The 26,799-nt window shown below is 37.9% G+C and overlaps 1 protein-coding gene across 1 annotated transcript in view; it reads left to right on the plus strand.

Annotated features, from left to right (window-relative positions):
• Nucleotides 1-26,799, plus strand: part of TANC2 (tetratricopeptide repeat, ankyrin repeat and coiled-coil containing 2) — a 474,294-nt gene that overhangs the window by 265,054 nt on the left and 182,441 nt on the right. Inside the window, exon 8 of the mRNA XM_030923595.1 lies at nucleotides 14,312-14,575. Within this exon, the coding sequence (XP_030779455.1) occupies nucleotides 14,312-14,575 (264 nt within the window). The remainder of the gene's footprint in view (nucleotides 1-14,311; nucleotides 14,576-26,799) is intronic.

Genomic DNA, 26,799 nt, shown 5'->3' on the forward strand with positions numbered 1-26,799 from the left:
ATGTTATGTGTATTTTACCTCAGTGAAGCACACATATATAGTTACCCTGACACATAGCCACAATTTTCTTTGGGTGAGAATCAGAGGAATATTTTACTACAGTGATTGCAAAGCCCTTACCCAGAGAACTCCAACTTCCTTTTCAATCCTAGACCAGTGAATTCTGGACTGTGAACTAATTTAGATCTGAAACCTAAGGGACTGCAGTTTTCCACTATGCCTGATGTTAGCCTCTTTTTTAAAAATAAAGTAAGCAGCATCCTAATCTGTTCAACCATCTTGCCACTAGAAACATTTTCATCTGTTAACCGTCACCACTGATACTTAGTCAAAGCACCCTGGTTGCTCCTCCAGCCTTGCTGATTTTTTTTTTTTTTTTTTTTTTTTTTTTTTTGAGATGGGGTCTCCCTCTGTCACCCAGGCTGGGGTGCAGTGATGTGATCTTGGCTCACTGCAGCCTCCACCTCCCGGATTCAAGCAATTCTTCCACCTCCATCTCCCAAGTAGCTGGAATTACAGGGGCGCACCACCACGCCCAGCTAATTTTTGCATTTTTAGGAGAGACAAGGTTTCACCATGTTGACCAGGCTGGTCTCGAACTCCTGACCTCTCAGGTGATCCATCCAAAGTGCTGGGATTACAGGCATGAGCCACCACATCCATCCCAGCCTTGCTGATCTTTGCCATAATATATCCTCCGTGTATCTGAGAATTACGTGCAGCCAACTGGCCTCTATCCTCACTAATATTAGAGACCCCAGTTCTATGATAGCATCTCCCTATTAACTGCACTTAGAGAGGATGGTCACGTTCAGGCTTCTCAAAGATGTCAGTGTTCCCCACCACTGCCACCGGTACATTTCATATTGCCTTAGTGAAAGGAGTGTCCATTAGGCCTCTGGCGATTGGAGAGAGGTCATGGTATCATTGGTCTTATGTGGTAGTCCCTTCTAACCTCCACCACCGTGAACCTTCTGACTCATTTCACAGTACAGTGCCCAGGAAGTTCTAGCTGATCATCTCAAGCTGATGTCCTGTAGACAATCATCATATACAAGTTTGAAGGAACCATCCTCGTATATATCTCCTTTCTCTCCTATGTCTTTCTTTCTCCCTGTTTTGTTCCATTTTAATTAGGACTTAAACATGGTGAAGTCTTTTTGCATCTTACTTTTATCTCCCTCTACCCTTCACAGACCCATTGAAAGAATTGTCCTCACCTTTTCTTAATTTCATCTTCCTCTCACTTTGTAACTATTGGCATTCCAGTTTCTGCCTATACTACTCTACCCAGGGTATTCTTATCTAGATCACCTCCATATAGATCAAGCCAATAACGATTTTTAGTTCTCATTACAATTGATGTTTTCTGACGCATGTTTCCTTTTTGAAACTCTTGCCTGACTTGCCCACACTCTCCTGGTTTTCCTCTTCTTTCTGGTTGTTCCTTCTTAGACTCCTATGCAGGTACTTCTTGCTTTGCCTAATTGTGTTTCAACGGCTTTCATTTTAGGCCTTCCTCTCCCTCACTCTACAAACTTCTTAAGAGCTAGTAGTCTGCTCCTAAGGTTAATACCTTTGCCATCTGACTCTCTATTCTCCTGAGCTGCAGTTTAATTATCTCACTGTGTACTGTACATCTTTATTTGAATGTCCCATAGACACTTCAAATTCTATATGTTTCCTGAGCTAAAATTATGTTCCTCTTAATCCTGCTTCTCTTCTTGTGTTCCCTAAGTAGATGGTACACCATCTAGCCATTTGCCCCAGCCAGAAATCAGGATATTATTCATGACTGTATTTTTACCTCATTCTTTGCATCTAATCAAATTATCAAATCCATTCATTCTTTTTCATCTCCTTTGTCATTTCTTAATACAGGTCGATATTTCTAACTTGGATTGCTATAAAACCTAACTTATCTTTTTGCCTTCAATCAGGTAACCCTCTGATACAGGAGATTCATGAATTTGGATTGTAAAAAAAGATTACATTTTCATTTTTTTCTATTTCTAATTGAAATTTAGAACTTCTATTTTGAATGTAGGTAACAAACCACAGACACACTCGAAGCTTTTGTGACTTTGTCACCAATAGCTACCTCAGATATTTTCATGTTAATTGCAGATATCACAAAATATCACACTTATCACCACCCTTGAAAATACAGTAGTTAGACTTGCACTAGATCTTATTTAATGTTAATGAAACTCACAAATTACTGTGTCACAAATCTATTTTTCATTATTTTGATTACTGTTTTTCAACATAATTGGTTTCTCCTGTTTTTGCATTTTATTTCATGCATTTAGAAATATTATGGAAAGAGTCTTTTTGGGCATCACCAGCCACCATAGGGGGCCTGTGGCAACACCTTGCTGTAATGTATTCTACTCACTAGAACCAAAGTAATCTTTCCAAAATGTAAGTTTAATTATGTCCCTCAAAAGCCTTTAATCATATGCCTCAGGTGCCCTTAGGATACACAGGGATAAAATCTAATGCCTTTAATGTGGTTTACGAGTTCCAGTCTGATCTAGACTCTGTCTCCTCTCGCCAGTGGTGTGCTGTGGCCAGCTAGCACCAGCAAGATCCAGTTTTTAAGATTTTGGTAATTTTATGTGTCAGTTGTTAAGTCATAGGTAGCTTGAAATCAGCCACCAAGTGTACATTTATACCATGGAGATCAGCAAACACTGCAAATCAGAATTTTGTTTTGTTTTTGTCTTTTATTTTTAATTTAATTTTTTTTTAATTTCCAGGATACACGTGCAGGATGTGCAGGTCTTTTATGTAGGGAAATGTGTGCCATAGTAGCTTGCTCCACCTATCACCTAGGTATTAAGCACCGCATGTATTAGCTTATTTATCCTGATTCTCTTCCTCCCCTCACCTTCCTTCACAGGCCCCGGTGTGTGTTGTTCCCTCCTTGTGTCCATATGTTCTCACTGTTCTGCTCCCACTTGTGAGAACATGCAGTGTTTGGTTTTCTATTCCTGCATTAGTTTGCTTAGTATAATGACTTTGAGCTGCATCCATGTCCCTACAAATGACATGATCTCATTCCTTTTTACAGCTGCATAGTATTCCATGGTGTATATGTAACACATTTTCTTTATCTGGTCTATCATTGATGGGCATTTGGATTTATTCCATATCTTTTTTTTTTTTTTTTTTTTTTTTTTTTTTTTTTTTTTTTTTTTGAGGTGGAGTCTTGCTCTGTCGCCCAGGCTGGAGTGCAGTGGCCGGATCTCAGCTCACTGCAAGCTCCGCCTCCCGGGTTCCCGCCATTCTCCTGCCTCAGCCTCCCAAGTAGCTGGGACTACAGGCGCCCGCCTCGTCACCCGGCTAGTTTTTTGTATTTTTAGTAGAGACGGGGTTTCACTGTGTTCGCCAGGATGGTCTCGATCTCCTGACCTTGTGATCCGCCCGTCTCGGCCTCCCAAAGTGCTGGGATTACAGGCTTGAGCCACCGCGCCCGGCTCCATATCTTTGCTATTGTGAATAGTGCTGCAATGAACATACGTGTGCGTGTATCTTTATAATAGAATAATTTCTATTCCTTTGGGTATATACCCAGTAATAGGATTGCTGGGCCAGATAGTATTTCCAGTTCTAGGTTTTTGAGGAATTGCTACACTGTCTTCCACAATGGTTGAACTAATTTACATTCCCACCAATAGTGTAAAAGCATTCCTGTTTCTGCACAGCCTTGCCGGCATCTGTTATTTCTTGACTTCTTAATAATCGCCAGAGTGGAGTGAGATGTTATCTCATTGTGGTTTTGATTTGCATTTCTCTAATGGTCAATGATGTTGAGCTTTTTTCATATGTTTGTTGGCTGCATGAATGTCTTCTTTTGAGAAGTGTCTGTGTCCTTTGCCCACTTTTTCATAGGATTGTTTGTTTTTGTTTTTGTTTTTTTTAATTTGCTTAAGTTCCTTGTAGATTCTGGACATTAGACCTTTTTCAGATGGATAGATTGCAAAAACTTTCTCCCATTCTGTAAGTTGTCAATTCACTCTGATGGTAGTTTCTTTCGCTGTGCAAAAACTCTTTAGTTTAATTAGATCCCATTTGTTAATTTTGGATTTTATTGCAATTACTTTTGATGTTTTCATCATGAAATCTTTACCCATGCCTACGTCTTGAATGGTATTGCCTAGATTTTATTTTAGTGTTTTTATAGTTTTGGGTTTTACATTTAAGTCTTTAATCCATCTTGTTAATTTTTGTATAAGGTGTAAGGAAGGAGTCCAGTTTTAGTTTTCTGCATATGGCTAACCAGTTCTCCCAGCACCTTTTTTTTTTTTTTTTTTTTTTGACACAGTCTCGTTCTGTCACCCAGGCTGGAGTGCAGTGCTGCTGTCTCAGCTCACTGCAACCTCCACCTCCTAGATTCAAGCGATGCTCCTGCCTCAGCCTTCCAGGTAGCTGGAATTACAGACACCACCATGCCCAGCCAATTTTTGTATTTTTAGTAGAGACCAGTTTCACTATGTTGGCCAGGCTGGTCTCAAACTCCTGATCTCAAGTGATCCTCCTGCCTCAGCCTCCCAAAGTGCTAGGATTACAGGTGTGAGCCACCATGCCTGGCCCCAGCACCATTTATTAAATAGGGAATCCTTTCCCCATTGCTTGTTTTTGTTAGGTTTGTTGAAGATCAGATGATTGTAGATGTGTGGTCTTCATTTGTGAGATCTCTATTCTGTTCCATGGTCTTTATGTCTGTTTTTGTACTAGTACCATGTTGTTTTGGTTACTGTAGCCATCTAGTATAGTTTGAAGTCAGGTAGCATGATGTCTCCAGCTCTGTTCCTTTTGCTTAGGATTGCCTTGGCTATACGGACTCTTTGTTGGTTCCATATGAATTTTAAAGTAGTTTTTTCTAATTCTTTGAAGAATGTCAGTGATAGTTTAATGGCAATGGGATTGAATCTATAAATTACTTTGGGCAGTATGGCTGTTTTCATGATATTGATTCTTCCTATCCATGAGCATGGAATGTTTTTCCGTTTGTTTATGTCTTCTCTGATTTCCTTGAACAGTGGTTTGTAGTTCTCCTTGAAGAGGTCCTTCACTCCTCTTGTTAGCTGTGTTCCTAGGTATTTTATTCTCTTTGTAGCAATTGTGAATGGGAGTTTATTTGTGAGTTGGCTCTCTGCTTGTCTATTGTTGTTGTATAGGACTGCTTGTGATTTTTGCACATTAATTATATATCCTGAGACCTTGCTGAAGTTGTTTATCAGCTTAAGAAGCTTTGGGGCTGAGATAATGGGATTTGCTAGATATAGGATCATGTCATTTGCACAGACAGTTTGACTTCCTCTCTTCCTATTTGAATATGCTTTATTTCTTTCTCTTGCATGATTGCCCTGGCCAGAGCTTCTAATACTATGTTGAATAGGAGTAGTGAGAGAGGGCATCCTTGTCTTGTGCCGGTTTTCAAGGAAAATGCTTCCAGCTCTTCCCCATTCATTATTATATTGGCTGTGGGTTTGCATAAATGGTTCTCACTATTTTGAGATATGTTCCATCAGTAGCTAGTTTATCGAGAGTTTTCAACATGAAGGGATGTTTAATTTTATGGAAGGCCTTTTCTGCATCTATTGAAATGACCATGTGATTTTTGTCTTTACTTCTCTTTGTGTGATGAATTACGTTTATGGTAATTTGCATGTGTTGAACCAGCCTTGCACCCCAGGGATGAAGCCAGCTTGATCGTGTAAGTTTTTTGATGTGCTGCTGGATTGGTTTGCCAGTATTTTTTGAGGATTTTTGCATCGATATTCATCAGGGATATTGGGCTGAAGTTTTCTTTTTGTGTTGTATCCCTGCCAGGTTATGGTATCAGGATGATGCTGGCCTCATAAAATGAGTCAAGGAGGAGTCCCTTCTTTTCAGTTGTTTGGAATAGTTTCAAAAGAAATGGTACCAGCACCTCTTTATAACTCTGACAGAATTCAGCTGTATATCCGTCTGGTCCTGGGCTTTTTTTGGTTGGTAGGCTATTTATTACTGCCTCAATTTCAGAACTTGTTACCGGTCTATTCAGGGATTCAACGTCTTCCTGGTTCAGTCTTGGGAGGGTGTATGTGTCCAGGAATTCATCCTTTTTTTTCTAGATTTTCTAGTTTATTTACATAGAGGTCTTTATAGTATTCTCTAATGATTGTTTTTTGTTTTGTTTTGTTTTTTGAGAAAGAGTCTCACTCTGTTGCCCAGGCTGGAGTGCACTGCTGTGATCTTGGCTCACTACAACCTCTACCCTCTGGGTTCAAGTGATTTTCGTGTCTCAGCCCCCTGAGAAGCTGGGATTACAGGTGTGTCCCACCATGCCCAGCTAATTTTTTTGTATTTTTAGCAGAGACTGGATTTTGCCATGTCGGCCAGCCTGGTCTCAAACTCCTGACCTCAAGTGATCCTCCCGCTTCAACCTCCCAAAGTGCTGGGATTACTGATGTAATCCAACCGCATCTGGCCTGGTTGTTTGTATTTCTGTGGGGTCAGTGGTGATCCCTTTTATCATTTTTTTATTGTGTCTACTTGATTCTTTCCTCTTCTTTATTAGTCTAGTTAGCAGTCTATTCATTTTATTATTATTATTTTTTTTTTTTCCAGAAAAACAGCTCCCGGATTTGTTGATTTTTTTTTTTTTTTTTTTTTGAAGGGTTTTTTGTGTATCTGTCTCCCTCAGTTCTGCTGTAATCTTGGTTATTTCTTGTCTTCTGCTAGCTTTGGGGTTTGTTTGCTCTTAATTCTCTAATTCTTTTAGTTATGATGTTAGGGTATCGATTTGAGATCTTTCCAGCTTTCGATGTGGGCATTTAGTGCTGTAAATTTCCTTCCTAACATTGCTTTAGCTGTGTCCCAGAGATTCTGGTACGTTGCCTCTTTGTTATCGTTGGTTTCAAATAGCTTCTTAATTTCTGTCTTAATTTCTTCATTTACCCAGGAGTCGTTCGGGAGCAGGTTGTTCAATTTCCATGTAGTTGTGTGGTTTGGGGTGAGTTTCTTAATCTTGAGTTCTAATTTGATTGTGCTGTGGCCTGAGAGACTGTTTGTTATGATTTCAGCTCTTTTGCATATCTTGAGGAGTGTTTGACTTCCATTTATGTGATCAATTTTACAGTAAGTGCCAGGTGGTGCCAATAAGAATGTATATTCTATTGTTTTTTGGTGGAGAGTTCTGTAGGTATATATCAGGTCCACTTTATCCAGAGCTGAGTTCAAGTCCTGACTATCTGTTAATTTTCTCTCTTGATAATCTAATACTGACATTGGGTGTTAAAGTCTCCCACTATTATTGTGTAGGAGTGTAAGTCTCTTTGTAGGTCTCTAATAACTTGTTTTATGAATCTGGGTGCTCCTGTATTGGGTGTATATATATTTAGGATAGTTAGCTCTTATTGTTGAATTGCCCCTTTACCATCATGTAATGCCCTTCTTTGTCTTATTTTTTTATCTTTGTTGGTTTAAAGTCTGTTTTGTCAGAGACTAGGATTGCAACCCCTGCTTTTTTCTGCTTTCCATTTGCTTGGTAAGTTTTGCTTCATCTCTTTATTTTGAGCCTATGTGTGGCTTTGCGTTTGAGATGGGTCTCTTGAATACAGCATCCCAAGGGGTCTTTACCCAGTTTGCCACTCTGTGTCTTTTAATTGAGCCATGTAGCCCATTTACATTTAAGGTTAATATTGCTATGTGTGAATTTGATCCCATCATCATGATGCTAGCTGGTTATTTTGCAGACTTGTTGATGTAGTTGCTCCATAGCGTTATTAGTCTTTGTACTTCAGTGTGTTTTTATAGTGGCTGGTAACATTTTTTCCTTCCCATATTTAGTGCTTCCTTCAGGAGCTCTTGCAAGGCAGGCCTGGTGGTGACAAATTCCTGTCGCATTTGCTTGTCTGAAAAGGATTTTATTTCTCCTTCGCTTATGAAGCTTAGTTTGGCCAGATACGAACTTCTGGATTGGAAATTCTTTTTAAGAATGTTGAATATTGGTCCTGAATCTCTTCTGGTTTGTAGGTTTTCTGCTGAGATGTCCACTGTAAGTCTGATAGGTTTCCCTTCATAGGTGACCTGGCCTTTCTCTCTGGCTGCCCTTAATATATTTTTCTTCATTTTGAACTTGGGGAATCTGATGATTATGTGTCTTGGGGTTGATCTTCTCATGGAGTATCTTACTGTGGTTCTCTGTATTTACTGAATTCGAATGTTAGCTTGTCTTGTTAGATTGGGGAAGTTCTCCTGGATGATATCCTGAAGTATATTTTCCAACTTGGTTCCATTCTCCCTGTCTCTTCAGGTACCCTAGTCAGTCATAGGTTTGGTCTTTTTACATAATCCCATAGTTCCTGGAGATTTTGTTCATTCCTTTTCATCTTTTTTTCTCTAATCTTGTCTGCCTGTCTTATTTCAGCAAGTTCGTCTTCATGCTCTGAAATTCTTTCCTCCACTTGGTCTATTTGGCTGTTGATACTTGTGGTTACATTGTGAAGTTCTTGTGTTGTGTTTTCAGCTCTATCAGGTCATTTATGGTCCTGTCTCAACTGATTATTCTGGTTAACAGCTCCTATAATGTTTTATCGTGGTTATCAGCTTCTTTGCATTGGGTTAGAACATGCTCCTTTAGCTCTGTGAGGTTCATTATTACCCACCTTCTGAAGCCTACTTCTGTCAATTCATCCATCTCAACCTCCGCCCAGTTTTGTGCCCTTTGCTGGAGAGATGTTGCAATCATTTGGAGGAGAAGAGCACTCTGGCTTTTTCAGTTTTCAGCATTTTTTCATTGATTCTTTCTCATCTTCTTGAGTTTATCTAGCTTCAATCTTTGAGGCTGCAGAACTTTGGATGGGGTTTTTGTGGGGATGTTTTTTGTTGATGCTGTTGTTGTTCCTTTCTGTTATTTTTCTTTTAACAGTCCCTTTCCATAGGACTGCTGCAGTTTGTTGGGGGTCCATCCAGTCCTATTCACCTGGGTCCCTCCTGCAACTGGAGGTGTCACCAGTGGAGGCTGCAGAACAGCAAAGATGGCTGCCTGCTTCTTCCTCTGGGAGCTCCATCCCAGAGGGGCACCGACCTGATGCCAGTGGGAACCCTCCTGTATAGGGTGTCTGGCGACCCCTGTTGGGGTTTCTCACCCAGTCAGGAGGCACGGGATCAGGGACCTGGTTAACGAAGCACTCTGGCTGCCCCTTGAGCAGAGTGGGTGCACTGCACTGGGGGGAATCTCACTTGTCTGGACTACCCAGATTTCTCAGAGCCAGCAGGGGGAAAGACTAAGTCCACTGATCAGCGGAGACTGCGGCTGCAACTGTGGCCATCCCTCCTTCCAGGGGCTCCATCCCAGGGAGATCAGAGTTCTGTTCATAAACCCCTGGCTGGAGTTACTGAAATTCCCACAGGGAAGGCCCAGCCACTGAGGAGGGATGGGTCAGGGTCTGGCCTAAAAAGGCAGTCTGGCCACAGTCTGCCACAGCTGCTGTGCTGCACTGTGGGGAATTCTTCCTGGGTCTAAACCACCCAGTCTCCCTGGCACCAGTAGGGGAAAAACAGCAGACTGGAGCTGCAGTGATGGCTGCTGCCGCTCTTCCCAGGAGCTCAGTCATCTTAGGCAGGAGACAGCCACAGTCATCATGGCCACCTCTCCCCCTGGGAACTCAGTAGTCTTAGGCAGTTTCCAGCCAAGAGGCTGCCAAGAATCTGCACAGCTCTGTGCTTGGGACCCAAACCCTGGTGGTGTGTGTGGGCCCATGAGGGGGATCTCCTGATCCGTGGGTTGCACAGATCCGTGGAAAAAGCATGGCTTCTTGGGCAGGGTAACACAATCACTCACTACCACCTCCCTTGGCTGGGGGTGGGAGCTCCCCTTGCCCCGTGTGGCTCCTGAGTGGGCCATGGATCTACCCTGCTTTTTCCTTGCTCTCCATGGCACACTGCCAACTGCCTAGTCAGTTCCAATAAGAGAACCTGGATACCTCAGTTGCCAGTGCAGGATTCACTCACCATTTTCATTCTTCTCTGTGGGAGCCTCCAACTGCAGATATTTCTAGTCAGCCATCTTGGCCCCTCCGGCCTGTTGTTGTTTTTTAGAGAGCCAAGTTGTTAAACTTGTATCAGCACACCACTGGCCCAACCCACCTCCAAAGTTCTAGTCTATTGAATTTACTTAATTCTTAAGAACTTTGCTGTGCCCTTGCGAATGTTTTTGTCTTTGGATAAACCATTGTTTTTTCATCTTCACCTGACCAACTCAGCTTAATCGACAAGAGTATTCTCTAGCCCTCAAGTCTGGGTTAGATTTGTGTCTCCTTTCTCATAAAGCAAACCTCTTTTTCCAATGGGTAAAGTAAAATAAAGTAAATTAAGTAAAGATAAAAGACCAAATTTAGGTCAATATAAAGTTGTTATCTGGAATTACTGGGAGTTGGGTAAGTATTGCAAGGACTTTTATTGAAGTCCTTGACTGTTAGTGAAGGTGCAGTGTTCTCAAGAGCTAATAGTTCAGTACCTGTTTAATTGTTTGGCAGTATCCTAAAATATTACAGAAAGCCTGATTTATCTCTTCCACCTATTCCCCTACCACAAATATAAAGCCTTTTCCACATTAAAAGAGTACAGTACTATATTCCTAGCAGACATAAACACTTCACCATTACTGAATCCATTCTTCAGAGCTTAGCTTATGTGTCTTTAAATACTGTGTCCTCTCATCACATTTTTTCCCCAAAAGTAGGCAGTTTCTTGGCTTAAATAATTTCCCAGGTAAAACATACACATATCAATGGTGGAAATATTTTTAATGTAAGTACTAGAGAAAAAAATGCCCTGAAGAATGAGGCCAGTTATTTTTGTTCTAATATTTCATTGTTAATGTCTGCAGTGTCCTCCCACGCTAAGGGTCTCCTGAATGTTCACTGCGTGCTATTTTCCTGTGATTTTTGTAGATAACAGCAGGGCCTTACCCTTTCTGCTTTCCTTTGTTTTATCTCTCCTTTCATCATGTGGGTATTACAGAGCTGGGTTCTAAAAGGTTTTTTTAATTTAAATATGAAAAAAACCCTTATAGTTTCTACTCTTCAGAAATGTACAGTGTAGTAAAGGAGGCAGGGTACATGTACAAAAGAGTTAAGTAACAATAAAAGGTAGTAAATGATTAAGATTCCAAATAATTAGTTGCCTGTGAGACTACTTGTTAGCTATATAAGTGGGCAAGATGCCTAATCTCTCTAAGCATCGGTTTGGTTTCCTCATCTGTGTAATGGAGATAGTAATATCAGTCCTGCTGGGAGTGTTATGTTGATAATCAAATGAGGTACTGTATGTTTGTACAATTTAAAGGTTATAAAGTGATAAATATGAATATTATGATTACTAGTATTAAAGTTTATGATCTAATACAGAAGAAAGAACATCTTGCTTAAAATATATATGAGCTTTTTCTGGGGTGATATTTCTTTACCAGTTACCAAAAAAATCACTTTGACCTTTGGGTTGTTAGGCCCCTGGAATTACTTTTCAATTCTTAATTTGTTTTCCATGTTCTTCCTTTGGAAATATTTTCTGAGTTTCAGAAACTGTTTTCCTTTGTTTTTCAGGTTTGCTACCACATACTATCCTTGGTTTTTTGTCCCCAAAGACCAGCCAAAATGTAGGAATATAATTTTCTCTGCTTTCTTTTTGTTAGCTGTCTCTCCAAAATAAACATAGGTTGTCTATTTTTTAAGATTTTACAACTAATCACTAAAGGGGAAATAGAGTGTAATAAATATGGGAACTTATCTTCCAAAATCTTACAAGGTTTCCAAAGGTTTCTGGATTAGAAAATCCAGAACTCCATTTAAATTTGCAGAGAGAAAACCTCACTAAAAAGGACTGTGGAAAGTACCTCATGAACTTAGGTCTCTTCTTTTGGCAATAGGTGCATTCAAAATATAAGAAGAGAAAATGAACTAACATATAAAAACTCCTCTGGGATGATATCTTTCATTCTTGTTTTATAATTATTGCTAAAAAATTATCATCTAGATGTTAATGTTTTTAATCCTTTCATTTCTAGAGTTAATTAAAATTTTTCTATTTGTGTACAGTTAATGGTAAGACTATATAAAATTCAAGACCTTTCAGTTTATTTTATTAAGGTACTGAAATCCATAAAGTTAGAGCTATAGCCGTCTGTACAAGAAGGGCCTGTTACTGCTTACTTATTTGGGCAGGTTCTGTCTCTTATATTAGTTCCTACTTAGGGACTGCTTATTTTATTCTAATTCTTTGTTACATATTAGAAGCAAGGAAATACATTTAAATGAGGAAAAGAACAGAATAAAAAGAATGTAGGGATCTTTTAGGGACCTCTGAGGCTCTCCAGCAATCTTTGAAGATTATATAAATTCCCTTTTGATGAAATTCTGAAAATTTTACCACTAATAGGCCCGAGCTGTAGGTCCTCTAGGACTGATACATGAATTTTTTTAGTTTATTTATATAGAGTTTTTGAAATATGTGAGAGATGACTGTATTTTGGTTTCAGTTATTTATACATCATGATAGAAGTGAAATGATCATCAGTAACTTTTAAAAATAATGTTACTAAATATTATCTAGTCATGAATTTACATAATCATAAACAGATTAATCTCTACTTTAGATTTTCTTTTAAATTCACTCTTTAAATTTTATAAATCAGTGAAGTACAAGGCAGTTTTGTTACATGCATAAATTGCGTAGTGGTGAAGTCCGAGTTTTTTAGGATATTCATCACCCAAATAATGTATATTGAACCCATTAAGTAATGTCTCATCCACCTTTCCCCCACCCTGTAACCCTTCAGAGGCTCCATTGTCTGTCATTCCATTTTCTACTTCAATATGTGCACTTTTTTTTTAGCACCCACCTGTGAGTGAGAACATGGAATATTTGTCTTTCTGCATCTAACTTGTTTCATTTAAGATAATGATTTCTAGTTCCATCCATGTTGCTACAAAAGACATTTCATTATCTTTATGGCTGAATAATATTCCATTGTGTGTATATACCACATTTTCTTTATCCGTTCATCTATTGATGAACATGTAGGTTTTCCATATCTTTGCTATTGTAAATAGTGCTGTGGTAAACATTAAAGTGCAGATATCTTTTTGACATATGGATTTCTTTTCCTTTGGGTAGATACCCAGTAGTGGAATTGCTGGGTTGAACGGTAGTTCTATTTTTATTTCTTTGAGAAATCTCTATATTTTCCTTAATGGTTGTACTAATTTATATTCCCACCAACAGTGTATATGAGAGTTCTCTGCATCCTCACTGTATGTTATTTTTTTATTTTTTAATAGTAGCCATTCTGACTGGTATAAGATGGTGGTTTTAATTTGCATTTCTCTGATGATTACTAATATTGAGAATTTTTTTGTGTACATGGCCATTTCTATATCTTTTGGAAAATTTCTGTTTATGTCCTTTGCTTACTTTTTTTTTTTTTTTTTTTTTTTTTTTTTTTTTTTTTTTTTTGAGGCGGAGTCTCGCTCTGTCGCCCGGACTAGAGTGCAGTGGCCAGATCTCAGCTCACTGCAAGCTCCGCCTCCCAGGTTTACGCCATTCTCCTGCCTCAGCCTCCCGAGTAGCTGGGACTACAGGCGCCCGCCACCTCGCCCGGCTAGTTTTTTTGTATTTTTAGTAGAGACGGGGTTTCACCGTGTTAGCCAGGATGGTCTCGATCTCCTGACCTCGTGATCCGCCCGTCTCGGCCTCCCAAAGTGCTGGGATTACAGGCTTGAGCCACCGCGCCCGGCCTGCTTACTTTTTAATGGGATTATTTGTGAAGTTTTTGTTGAGTTGTTTGAGTTCCTTGTATATTCTTAATGTTAGTCCTGTCAGATGTATCGTTTGCATATATTTTCTCCCATTCTGTAAGTTGTCTTTTCCTTCTGCTGGTTTTTCTTTGGCTGTGCAGAAGCTTTTTAGTTTTAGTTGCATTTGTCTATTTTTGTTTTTGTTGCCTGTGCTTTTGAAGTCCTAGTCATAATTTCTTTACCTATAAACCAATGTCCAGAAAAGTTTTCTGTAGGTTTTCTTCTAGTATTTTTAGTTTCCAGTCTTAGGATTAAGTCTTTAGTGTATCTTGAGTTGATTTTTGCATATGGTGAGAGATAGGAGTCCAGTTTCATTCCCCTGCATATGGCAGTCAGTTTTTCTAGCACCATTTTTTGAAAATGGCGTCCTTTCCCCAATGTGTGTTTTTATCAACTTTGTCAAAGATTAATAACTGTATGTATGTGGCTTTATTGAATTCATTTTACTCTTTTTTTTCCAGCTACATTAACAAGCTATTCTGAAAATGTGGAACGCACAAAATATGCTGGGGAAAGCAGTAAAGAATTAGGATCTGGAGGAAACATAAAACCTTGGCAATCTCAAAAATCCAGCATGGACTCCTGTTTGTATCGAGTAGATGAAAACATGACTGCTTCCACCTATAGTCTGAATAAGATCCCAGAGAGAAATTTGGAAACAGTGTTATCTCAGTCAGTACAGTCTATTCCTTTGTATCTCATGCCAAGGCCAAATTCAGTAGCAGGTAAGTTTTTTTTGTTGTTGTTGTTGTTGTTAAATAATCAATATTTACTCCAGTATATATTGAAATGAAAATAAATCCTGCTCTGACAGTATTTAAATTTTCCATTCATCTTTTTTGACTAAGCTGTTCTTTTGTATGAGGGTAATGTATGTGTATATATTATTTGAATCTGGGAGAAGGTTCATCTTCCTCGAATCGCTTAGTTCTGCTCCCAAAGTGTACAAAAACACATAGAAATTCAGAAACAACCTATAAAATATATCATCAAACTACAAAAAGTCTTTTCTCTCAGTCAGAAGTCTTTGAAAGAATTTTAGTTTGAGATTTTAGTTCTTACAATCTTAGTTTTAAAAGCCATTATTAAAATGGGCATATCTCAGTGTAATTTATATTATCAGAAATCATCATCCATAGTTTGTAAAAGTGGAAGGCAGGCAAGAATTCAGCTTTTCCACATCCTGTGAATTTCAGTGTTTTCACAATATCCTGGCTACCATTTCATAGAAGAATCGCCAGGTGGCTACATTTCTAAAGAATAATTCTGCAACACCACTAGCAAACTCAGTGAAAAAAAAAATTGTATTAGTCCGTTTTCACACGCTATAAAGATATTACCTGAGACTGGGTAATTTATAAACAAAAGAGGTTTAATTGACTCATAGTTCCACACAGCTGGGAAAGCGTTGAGAAACTTGTAATTATGGCAGAAAGCAAAGGAGGAGCAAGTGTCTGCTCCACAAGGCGGCAGGAGAGAGCGAGCACACAGGGGAACTACCAGTTTTAAACCATCAGATCGCATGAGAACTACCTTACTATCACGAGAATAGCATGAGGGAACCACCCCCATGATCTGATCACCTCCCACCAGGTCCCTGACACATGGAGATTACAATTCAAGATAAGATTTGGGTGGGGACACAGAGCCAAACCATATCAGAAATGATATAGCATAGCATGGTGGCTCATGCCTGTAGTTCGAGCAATTTGGGATGCTGAGGCAGGAGGATTGCTTGAGGCCAAGAGTTTAAGACCAGCCTGCGCAACATAGTGAGACATTGTCTCTTAAAAAAAAAATGAGAGAAAGAAATGATACTGAGGGTTAAGTGGTTGAAATACGGAGTCATCATTCTTTAGCAGCTACTCTCCTCAAAATTGATGTCAAGGAGTATTTTTACTACAGCTAAATTGCTCCTTAATAGTTCAGACTTGGGACTTTTGCAGAATAGTTGAACGTTCTGACTTTTCAAAATATGTCATGATCTGGACTTTGTCCAGACTATAAAATCAAAGTTATGTTTGCTTTTCTTACTTTCCTCGTGAAGGCCTGGATAGATTATCTCACTGATAATTATTCCTTATGTAGCTGATAGTGTAATGCCTCTTGCCATTCCCATTTCCCTTTCCTACCCGTTCTTTGTTCTCTGGGAGACCATCAGCATCTGTCATCAGGTGTGACTATAGGGGAAATGGCTCATCTGAAAGATGAGTAACTATGGAAGATTTTAATATTAATTTTTAAAGATTATTCACTTTTGTGTAGTGACAGTAAATTTTTTATCCTAGAACCTTCTATGTCGATCCCCAACTACCATGCCATATTAGAATCCTAGAATGCTGTTGTATTAGTCTATTCTTATACTGCTATAAAGAAATACCTGAAACTAAATAATTTATAAAGAAAAGAGGTTGAATTGGCTCATGGTTCTGCAGGCTGTACAGGAAGCATAGCAGCTTCTGTTTGGCTTCTGAGGAGGCCTCAGAGAGCTTTCAGTCATGGCAGAAGGCACAGGGGGAACAAGCACCTCACATGACCAGAGCAGGAGGAGGAGGTTCCACACACTTTTAAATGACCCATTATCTCAAGACTCACTCATATTACAAGAACAGCAAGGAGGAAATCTGCCCCATGATCCAGTCACCTCCAACATTGGGGATTACAACTCGGCATGAGATCTGGGCGGGGACACAGATCCAAACCGTATCAGCTGTACATTATGAAAAGTTCCAGGCAAGTTGAGTCTTTTCCGAAAAGAAACATATAAATCCTTGCTCATATATAAATAGGGAACTGCAACTACCAACCATAATAGTATGTCCCAACTTACTTCCTAGCTAAGCTACAATGATTTCTAAGAAAATTCTGGCTCTATTATTTGAGAAAGGCACTGAACACTTAGTGGAAGACAGAGAAGCTTTGTTTCAATGAGTGGAACTATGTAGTCAGTCTGAATGAACAATGTTAATTCAGGGCTATGAGTCTCGGTCACTACTTAACATTAACATTCTGTATTACTGTCTTCTTCCTTCTTACTCCCCATTATATTTTATGTGTATCCCTTAGAACCTTTTTTCACTGTGTTAATCAAGGACCTTCTCATTTGTTTAAAAGCGACTCAGCTCTTCCTCAGGCTTCCCTTAGCCCCAAGTGTATCCCAGAACTGTTCTACTTTCATATTAGCCAAATGCTCCCTCCCTAGTTGTATCCTGTACCTTCAGAGCAGTGCCAGAACTGAACAGACTATGGGAAGAGAGAATGGAACAAGCAAGCTGGTTAATTTAATGTTTTGCTGTTGATCTCAGAAAGCCGTCAGGACCACATGTAACTAACCACTAGACTCATAAGCTCTGAGGCAACTATCCAACTATCTCCATCTAATTCCTAGCCACCTTCCCAGGCTGAACTCAAATACTTCCTCCTTCATAAAACTTTCTCCAATCACCTCCCAGCCACAAGTAATTGCTACTGCTTCTAGAGTTTCCTAGTACTTTGTATGCACTCTCTTTTTGTGTTGGCAACAGTCTGCTTTGTGTTATGTGCAGCTACTGTGTATATGTTTTGGTCTGACTATTAGAATCTCAACTTTTTGACATAGCAACTGAGAATACATCAATAGAGGCTCCATAGTTGTTGGTTGCATGAACTAATGAATGAATATATGCATGAACCAACCAATCTGTGATATCAGCTTTAAACAAAAATAACAATGTAGTTAGTAAATCTAATAATAATCTTCTTCATCTTACTATAGAATATAGTCTTCTCATAGGAGAGATTACCCTGAAAAAGTCGGGTGGGGGCTTATGTAAAGTAAGCTCGATATAAGATGGTAGTATAGCCAGTTACAAAACAGTTTTGGACTTACTAGTATCTCAAAATTTCATTTCTTCCAAAATTATAAACTGTAATTCTCTTTAATATATGGAATGTGTAAACAGCATTTATCATTATTTGTTAACAACTGGCAATATGTATTTTTTCAGTGGTTAATCAGAAGCCTTTATTCAATTAGCAATTAGTGGTGTTGGGGGAGAAAATGGAGATCTCAAGAGATTTCTATTTCTCCAAAATAGCAGTCAGCAAACCAGGGCCCATGGGCCAAATTTGGCACACTCTGTTTTTGTAAATAAAGTTTCGTAGCAGCAAAACCACACTCATTTAAATGCTTATGACTGCTTACCACAACAGAGTTCAGTAGTTGCAACAGAGATCATAAGCTCTACAATTAACATTGTGATGGCCTACAAAGCCTATAGAAAAAGGGCAATCCCAACCTTCATTCTAAAATCTTATCCTGGCGTTGGATTCATTTGGCCCAAGTCACCCCTCGGCGATACATCTCTGCTATACAGGTCATATACAGTGTTAGTTGTCCATAGGGACAGAAACTGTTTTAGACTTTATGAAAGTTTCATGATGTGTTTCACATGACTTCATGAATTACATAGAGAATCAGAAATGTGTAAAAATTCCATGAGAGGACATTGTTACTCAGCTGTACTGATACTAGATAGCAAAGACACTAAACGGATTTGAAAGAGACAAAAAAAGCTGAAACTGAACCGTAAGTTTTGTTTTGTTTTTAAGTTTTTGTAATATGCATTTAGCTAGACTCATCATCAGTGTGGTACATAGACAGTGCCCAGTAATAAATTAGTCACCTGCTTGAGTCTAGAGCCCTCATTTCCAAACTTAGGAATTTTCATTTTGGTGGTGGTGAAGTCTCTTAATGTGTTTGTTGTTCTCATCTTCTCTTGACCTCTTTTTAGTTTATTGAAAAGAGTATAAAATTACTTTGCTGTTCTTGAACAGACATATCTCTTGAGATTCATTATTTTGCCCAAAAAAATGCTAACTGTTGAGCTTATGAAATGATGTGTAAGACTCCTATACTCCTATAAAAGCCAGATATGCTTTTCCTCTCAGTGTCTGTAAGGCTGACACTGTTTTAAACAAAAAATACAGAAGGAAAAATAAAAGCCACTCTCCTCTCTACACCTAATACCTCTCTCCAAAGGTTAATATTTCTTACAATTCTTTAAAATATATCTATATATTAAAAACATTATAATATCTATATGTGATATATAATCATATATACCAATACAGTTAACCCTCTGTATCTGTGCTCCACATCCACAGATATAGATGGCCAACTAAAAGGGACTTGAGCATTTGCAGATTGTGGTATCCTATTGCAGATAGCTCCAAGGTTTCTGGAACAAATTCCCTGCAGATACCAAGGGATGACTGTATTTAATTATAATATATGTAAGAGAAATATGAGGTCAAAAAATGAGTGGAATTTATTCAGAAGAAATGAAAGCATATGTTCTTAAAAATATATCCATAATCATCACAGTTTTATTTGTAATAGCCAATAACTGTGAACATCCCAAATTCCCATCAACAGGTGAATAGATAAACAAATTAATTGTGTATCCATACAATGGAATTCTACTCAGCTACAGAGGGAAATGAATTATGGATACCACAGCAACATACTTGAATCTTAAAATAATTATGCATTTGAAAGAAGCCAGATTAAAAACATAGATATACTATATGATTCCATTTGTATAAAATCCTAGAAAATGCAAACTAATCTGTAGGCACATATTGCCTCTCTTATACTGCAACCATCTACAAGTACAGGTATCACCTAGACCTCTTCACGTTGCCCTGTGGGAATTAGGACTCAGGAAAGTGGCAGAATGTTGATCCTCTGGCTACTGCTATTGCTCTGAGTAATGAACTGTCTTTCATCTCTAACCCAGAAGTTTCATATCCTTTTCCCGAATGCCAAGCTTGTTAGTTTACAGATTCTTCACTGTTCTTGACATAGTGAAATATTGCTGTACCCAAACCCACAAAATTAAAAGAAATGGCAATGGCAAGCAACGTAAGGATATGTTGCCATTGAAATTATACATTGATGGTGGGAGTATGTTAATAAGTTGGTACTCCATTTTGTAAAGTTGTTTGACAAGATGTATCAAAGGTATATAAAGCTATATATGCATGTTACCTAAAACCTCACAATTCAATTTCTGGATAGAATGCCCATGAGAAATGAGTGTTTTTGTTTATGAGAAGACAGATAAAATAAAGTTTTATCAGTTTTATTCATAATATCTAAAAACTGAAAACCACGTGTCCATCAACAGTGGAATTGATAAATAAATTGTATACAGCAATGAAAAAGAACACACTGCTGTTACAACATCATGGATGTATTTCACAGATGTGATATTGAACATAAGTCAGACTCAGAAGAGTGCCTTCTGTATAAAGTATGTACATTTATATAAAGTTCATAGAAACAAAATGATCACATTTCTATGATTATAGAATTCAAGTAGTGGTTACCTTTGGTAGGATTATTGACTAAGGGAGCTTTCTGTATCTTGGTCTAGATGGTAGTTACATGGATTTATGCTCATGCGAAGACTTCAAAAAGTTCATGGAAAACATAAGTAAAAGATAAAAATAAAAAATATAAACTTTATTTCTCATCATAAGCTCCGTCAAGTTCAAGACACTTTTGTAAGAGATGATACCAGCCATTTAGTCCATCCCTAAAGAACTGAGTGTCCTGGGAATTTAACCATGTCAGTGAAGTCTTTTTTACATTATTAACTGAAGAAAAATGCATGCCTTTTACAGATATTAAGATTAAAAAACAAAAAGAAGACAGAGCCAAATCAGAACTGTAAGATGGATTTTCCATCTAAACTTGCAAAGCTGCCTTTGTTTGATGAGAGAAATGAGCAGGAGTATCGTTGTGGTGGAAAAGGATTAACTGGTGGAGCTTTCCCAGGTGGTTTTCTGCTCAAGCTTTGGCTTGCTGAAAACACTTTCATAGTAAGCAGGCATTATCATTTTTGGCCTTCCAAAAAGTCAACAAGCAAAATGCCTTGATCACCCCAGAAAACGGTTGCCATGACACTTGCTCTTGACCAGTCCACTTTTGCTGTGACTGGACTATTTCTACCTCTTGGTAGCCCTTGCTTTGGTTGTGCTTTGTCTTCAGGATTGTACTGGTAAAGCCACTTTTCATCCCGTTACAGTTCTTTGAAGAAATGCTTCAGGATCCTAATCCTACTCGTTTTGTCTTAAATTTTCTTTGAAAGCTCTGCTCTTTTCTGCAGCTGATCTGGGCACAATGGTTTTGGCACCCATTTAGTGGGAAGATTGCCCCCATTTTAATTTTTCAGTCATAATTGTGTAAGCAGAACCCATTGAGACATCTGTGATGTTGGCTGTTGTTTGTGCTGTTAATCATTTGTCCTTTTCAGTTAGGGTACAAACAAGATGAATTTTTGCGGGTGGTCTGCCACTGCAGGCTTCATCTTCAACACTGTCTCATACCTTCTTAAAAGAAGTTATCCATTTGTAAACTGCTGATTTCTTTAGGGTATTGTCTCTGATATGGTTTGGCTGTGTCCCCATCCAAAGCTCATTTTGAATCATAGCTCCCACAATTCCCAAGTGTTGTGGGAGGGACCCAGTGGGAGGTAATTGCATCATGGAGGCAGGTCTTTCCTGTGCTGTTCTCATGATAGTGAATAAATCTCACACGATCCCATGGTTTTGTAAAGGGGAGTAAGTCATGTAAGATGTGACTTGCTCCTCCTTGCCTTCTGCCCTGATTGTGAGGCCCCCAGCCATGTGGAACTGTGAGTACATTAAACCTCTTTCCTGTATAAATTACCCAGTCTTGGGTATATCTTTATTAGCAGTGTGAAAATGGACCAATACAGTCTCCATAAATGTTTTGTAAAACGTGAATGATTTTACCATTCTTCCACCCAAGCTTCACCGTAACTTTGCTCTTTGCCCTTGCTTCAATTTTAGCAGAATTCGTGTTGCTCTGATAAGGGCTCTTTTCAAACTAATATCATGTTCTTAATGCCTCAAACTATATCCTGTTCAGACATCTTATAATAAGTTAGTATGAATTTATTTTGATGCAAAAACTTTTTGAAATTCCTCCATAGTTTTTTCATAAGATGCATTTCAGTGAACTTTTTGAAGGCTCTCACATATATAAAAATAATTAAGCTATACACCAAAGATTTATATACTTTACATATGTAAATCATACCAGTTTTTAAAATATATAGAATGTGGCAGGGCATGGTGACTTATACCTGTAATCTCAGCACTTTGGGAGGATGAGGTGGGTGGATCACTTGAGGTCAGGAGTTTGAGACCAGCCTGACCAACATGGTGAAACCCCGTCTCCACTAAAAATACAAAAATTGGCCAGACACAGTGGCTCACACCTGTAATCTCAGCACTTTGAGAGGCTGAGGCACGGGGATCACTAGGTCAGGAGTTCAAGATCAACCTGGCCAACATGGTGAAACCCCATCTCTACTAAAAATAAAAAAATTAGCTGGGCATGGTGGCAGGTGCCTGTAATCCCAGCTACTTGGGAGGCTGAGGCAGGAGAATCCCTTGAACCCAGGAGGCAGAGGTTTCAGTGAGCTGAGATCGTGCCACTGCACTCCAGCCTGGGCAACAGGGCGAGACTCCATATCAAAAAAAAAAAAAAAAAAAAAATTAGCTGGGCATGGTAGCGAGCACCTGTAATCCCAACTACTCAGGAGGCTGAGGCACATGAATTGCTTGAACCTGGGAGGCAGAGGTTGCAGTGAGCTGAGATCGCACCACTGCACTCCAGCCTGGGCTACAGAGTGAGACTCTGTCTCAAAAAAAAAAAAAAATTATATATATATATAGGCCTGTTGTCTTTGCAAAAGGGTTTTCTCTTTTCTTTGGTATAGAAATAGCAGTCCTAGGAAACATACAAAACAAGATCTTTGTCTGAATTGTCTGTTTTCAGTGTTGCTTAATAAAACCTAATAACTACAACAAATGGATAATTTATTTAAAATGTTTCATTTTATTGAGTGTATAAACCTAAGATGAGTACCCAAACCAGCCAGAACATTTTTTTTTTTTTTTTTTTTTGCCACCTTAATTCAGAGAGACACTAGATGAAATTCTAAAGCAGCAGTCTGTGTGTGGATTTTTAAATTTTTTTTTAAAAACAAGTATATTAAGTCATATTTTATATTTTATAAAATTCACCCATTTCAAGTGTACAATTCAGTAATGTTTGGTAAATGTAGCAAGTTGTGTAACCCTCACCATGAATCAGTTTTAGGACATTTTCAGCACCTCAGAAATATTTCTGCATCTATTTAACATTAACCCTGTTCCCTTTCCCAGGTCCCAGGCAACCACTAATTGACAGACTCTATAAATTTGTATTTTCTGGAAATGTCACATAAATGGAGTCATATAGTTTGTCATCTCTTGTATCTGGCTTCTTTCACTCAGCATAATGTTTTTGAGGTTTATGACGTGTGTGTGTGTGTGTGTGTGTGTGTGTGTGTGTGTGTGTGTATCAGTAGTTTCTTCCTTTTTATTTCAAGTAGGATTCCACTGTATGTGACTGTACCATATTATGTCTATTCATTTACCATTGGATAGACATTGTTTCCAATTTTGGGCTATTGTGAATAGTGCTGCTGTGAACATTGGTTTGCAAGTGTTTGAGTAGACATATGTTTTCAGTTTCTCTTGGATAGATAAATACCTAGGAGTAGAATTGCTGAATCTTATGGTAAGCTTATATTTAACTTTTTAAGAAATAAAAACTGTTTTCCAAAGTAGCTGTACCATTTTGCATTCCCACCAGCAGTGTACAAGGGTTCCTATTTTTCCACATCTCCTTTGTTACTGTCTTGCCTTTAGCCGGTGTGAAATGATACCTCACTGCGGTTTTAATTTGCATTTTCCTAATGACTACTAATGTTGAGCTTATTTTGTGTATTGTTATCTATTCATTTATTCTTTAGTGAAATATCTATTCAGACTATAGCACATTTTTGTATTGGGTTATTTTCTTCTTGAGTTGTAAGAACTTGTGTATTCTGGATACAAATCACATCAGACATGTATTTGCAAATACTTCAGTCTGTTGCTTGTCTTTTTGTTTTCTTACTGGTATATTAGGAAATATAAAAATGTGAAATTTTGGTGAGGTCAGTTTATCAATTTTTTTTCTAATAAATCATGTTTTTCATGTCACTTTTCTCTTTATCTTTTTAATAGAAAACATACTGTTTATATCATGTATTATAAAACTGATTTCTTTATGACTTTGGGGTTTGTTTTAACTCAAGTATTGGAAAATACTTCCTGAAATACTTGATACTTTTTCTCTCTTGTTCCTCCTCTTCCCCTACTCATGTTAAAAAAAAAAGAAAAACAATTACATCATCCTAAATTGTTACATCTGTAGACTAGACCTTAACTGTGAATGATTTTTTTATTTACCACAATTCTCTTCCCATAATGTTAGTCTTTCTGGCTAGCAGAGTACTTTAGATTCTTAAGCAGTACTAATCACTCATCCTTAAAGGAAGGGTAAAAGGTAAATATACCATCAGAGATCAGATAGATCTGTCCTGGAGAACAAGATTATATACTATTTGAGTAGTACATATTGACTGTGTTGAACAAAATACTTCATCAGAAAATTATTTCTTGTCAGTGTTGAACATAATACAAACAGACCTACTTTGGCCTACAGGGCAAGTCATAGGTCATGGAATAGTTTGTATTGGGTTGTTTTCTGTATCTGGAAACCATGGTTTCAGGATGCTCACAAAGAGGCAGAAAAGGAAGCTATAAACCAAATGACTCAGTTATTTTCAACACTTAGTAGATTGTAGATTGAAAATGTTTCCAGAATGTAGAGAAATAAAATTACTTTCACAGGGAATTGCCCTGCTAAATGTATAATGTATGTAAATATTTGATAAAACTACAACCTCTGGTAGCTTAAATGGTTAGAGACCTAAACCATTTATTAAATTAAATTTTCTGATCTCATGAGGGTCCACTGTTTTCATTTAGCTCTAGATACACATACTTTCCTTTCCTTTCTAACGGGTACTTAAAAGTGGTTCCCTAAATTGGGGAGAATCATATACTAAATTTCTGGTAAACAGGAATAATTGAGAATTTCAAATGTGAAGTGAGCTTGAAATAGGAAAATTCAGTATATTCACACTTATTAAATTGTTCTAAGCATCTGAACATCAAGGGCAGAACAGGGATGGGAATGATGAATGCCAGTAATAAAAAGCCTTATTCAGGTCCAACTTAAACTTCTCCTCTTTTTTAAACTTAATTTCAGTGTGACTAATATAATTATTTATTTAGAGACCAAAATACCATTTGAGTAACTTTTAAAAACCTGGGTGAATAATTGTTTAAATGGTCCTTGCCGTGATACAGATTTCTCCCCAATTTGGGAAGACGATGACCTTCTATTGCCTAAGCTCCTTAGCATCTTAGGCAAGATAGGACCACATCTTCTGGCATGACCAGGAAATTGTTAGGGGATTATTTAAAATCCTTGAGGCTGCTACTGGATTGAACTGTAATGAATAAAACTATGTATATTATTCCATAAGGCCAAGATTCTTGATTTTAAAAAGAACAGAAATGACTTGTGGCTTTTGTGACACTTTTGTGGGGAGAATGGAGTCAGCACATATGCAAATATTTATGGTGAATTATTTTTAAAAATATTTTTCTAAGCTTTTAACTTACATATGACATAAATGGAAGAAATATATATGGAGAAAGTTTTAAAAATCATGTGTATTTTATTTACAGTATTGAAATAGAGGTTTGATTAATATGTTGGTCAAATAGATTCAGCTGTATACTTTTAAAAACATAAAGACTCCAACAAGTGAAGTTCATAGTTAAAACAGATATACCAGTTAACACTCAGTGTTCCACATAGGAGGATAGTACTATTTGCTGAAAACATGAACACTTTTAACTCAAATGATAAAGTCATTAAAGTTGAGTTTTGGTAGTCTGCAACATTGAGACTTGGGTTTTTCTGGAATAGCTCAGTTTTCTGAATATAAGCTTAGCTGTTCATACACCTTTAAATTAACATTCTAAAGTATGAAAAAGATTTAACAATGTGTTTTGTTTTCAAAATGTAAATTGCTATTGTATGTTTGTTTTTAAGCCTGTGTGTTGGAAGGAAGTAGAAGACTCTTGTGGACTTGCGGTTGCATGGCAGAAATTATCAGAGTAGGCAGTCTACGGTCATCCTTGATGTCCAAAAATGAGATTGGCAATGAATTGGAGGGATGTGGGAAGCAGGAAATGTTTGCTTGCAACAGCTGTCGTCAGTGCTTTGTGTGAGAATGAGAGGTCTATCAGGGAAACATACAAACAACAGAAATCAGCTAAAATATACACTCTCACCATCTACTTGTTAATGCTTGGAGCTTCATGTTTTCCTAAGAAAAGGATCTTAAGAATCAGGTAAATACAGAACGGGAATCTAGGGGGATTTAAGCAAACCCAATCAGAAACTTTTAAATAGAGTTTTTGCAAAAGTCAAAAATGGGCTTTTCAGCAGTCAGAATGTTGGCTTTATGTATCAAGGATGTAAGGACAGCAGAGTGGCTTCTTGCCCAGGCAGGAGCAAACATACAGTGTCATTCCAGGCTCCTTGCTCAAGTCAGCTAGAATGACAATTGTACTACTATAATCTGTTTGCATTAGTGGCAACTGTTTTAAGAAGAAACAATTCAAACTGTCTTCCAAACTCAGTGTAGAGTTGTCTCTAAAATGTTGTATACCAAATGTCTGTTAGATTTCTTCTGTCCACTTGTAGTGTATTTAAATTATTTTAACTTCAAAAATGCATGTCAGTTAAATGCTCTATGAGTGAGTTGTCCTCAGCTGTTACAATCTGATGAAATCTCAATAAAACTGTTCCTTTTTTCTTTTCCTTCTTCCTTCTCAAAACAAGTCTTTTCAATGACAAACTCTGTGGATTTACTTTTTAAAGCTTTTTCTTTTTACGTAAAAGTTTTGTTATAGATTTTTC

Source organism: Rhinopithecus roxellana, chromosome 19, assembly GCF_007565055.1.
Source record: "Rhinopithecus roxellana isolate Shanxi Qingling chromosome 19, ASM756505v1, whole genome shotgun sequence".
In the NCBI taxonomy this organism is placed as follows: Eukaryota; Metazoa; Chordata; class Mammalia; order Primates; family Cercopithecidae; genus Rhinopithecus; species Rhinopithecus roxellana.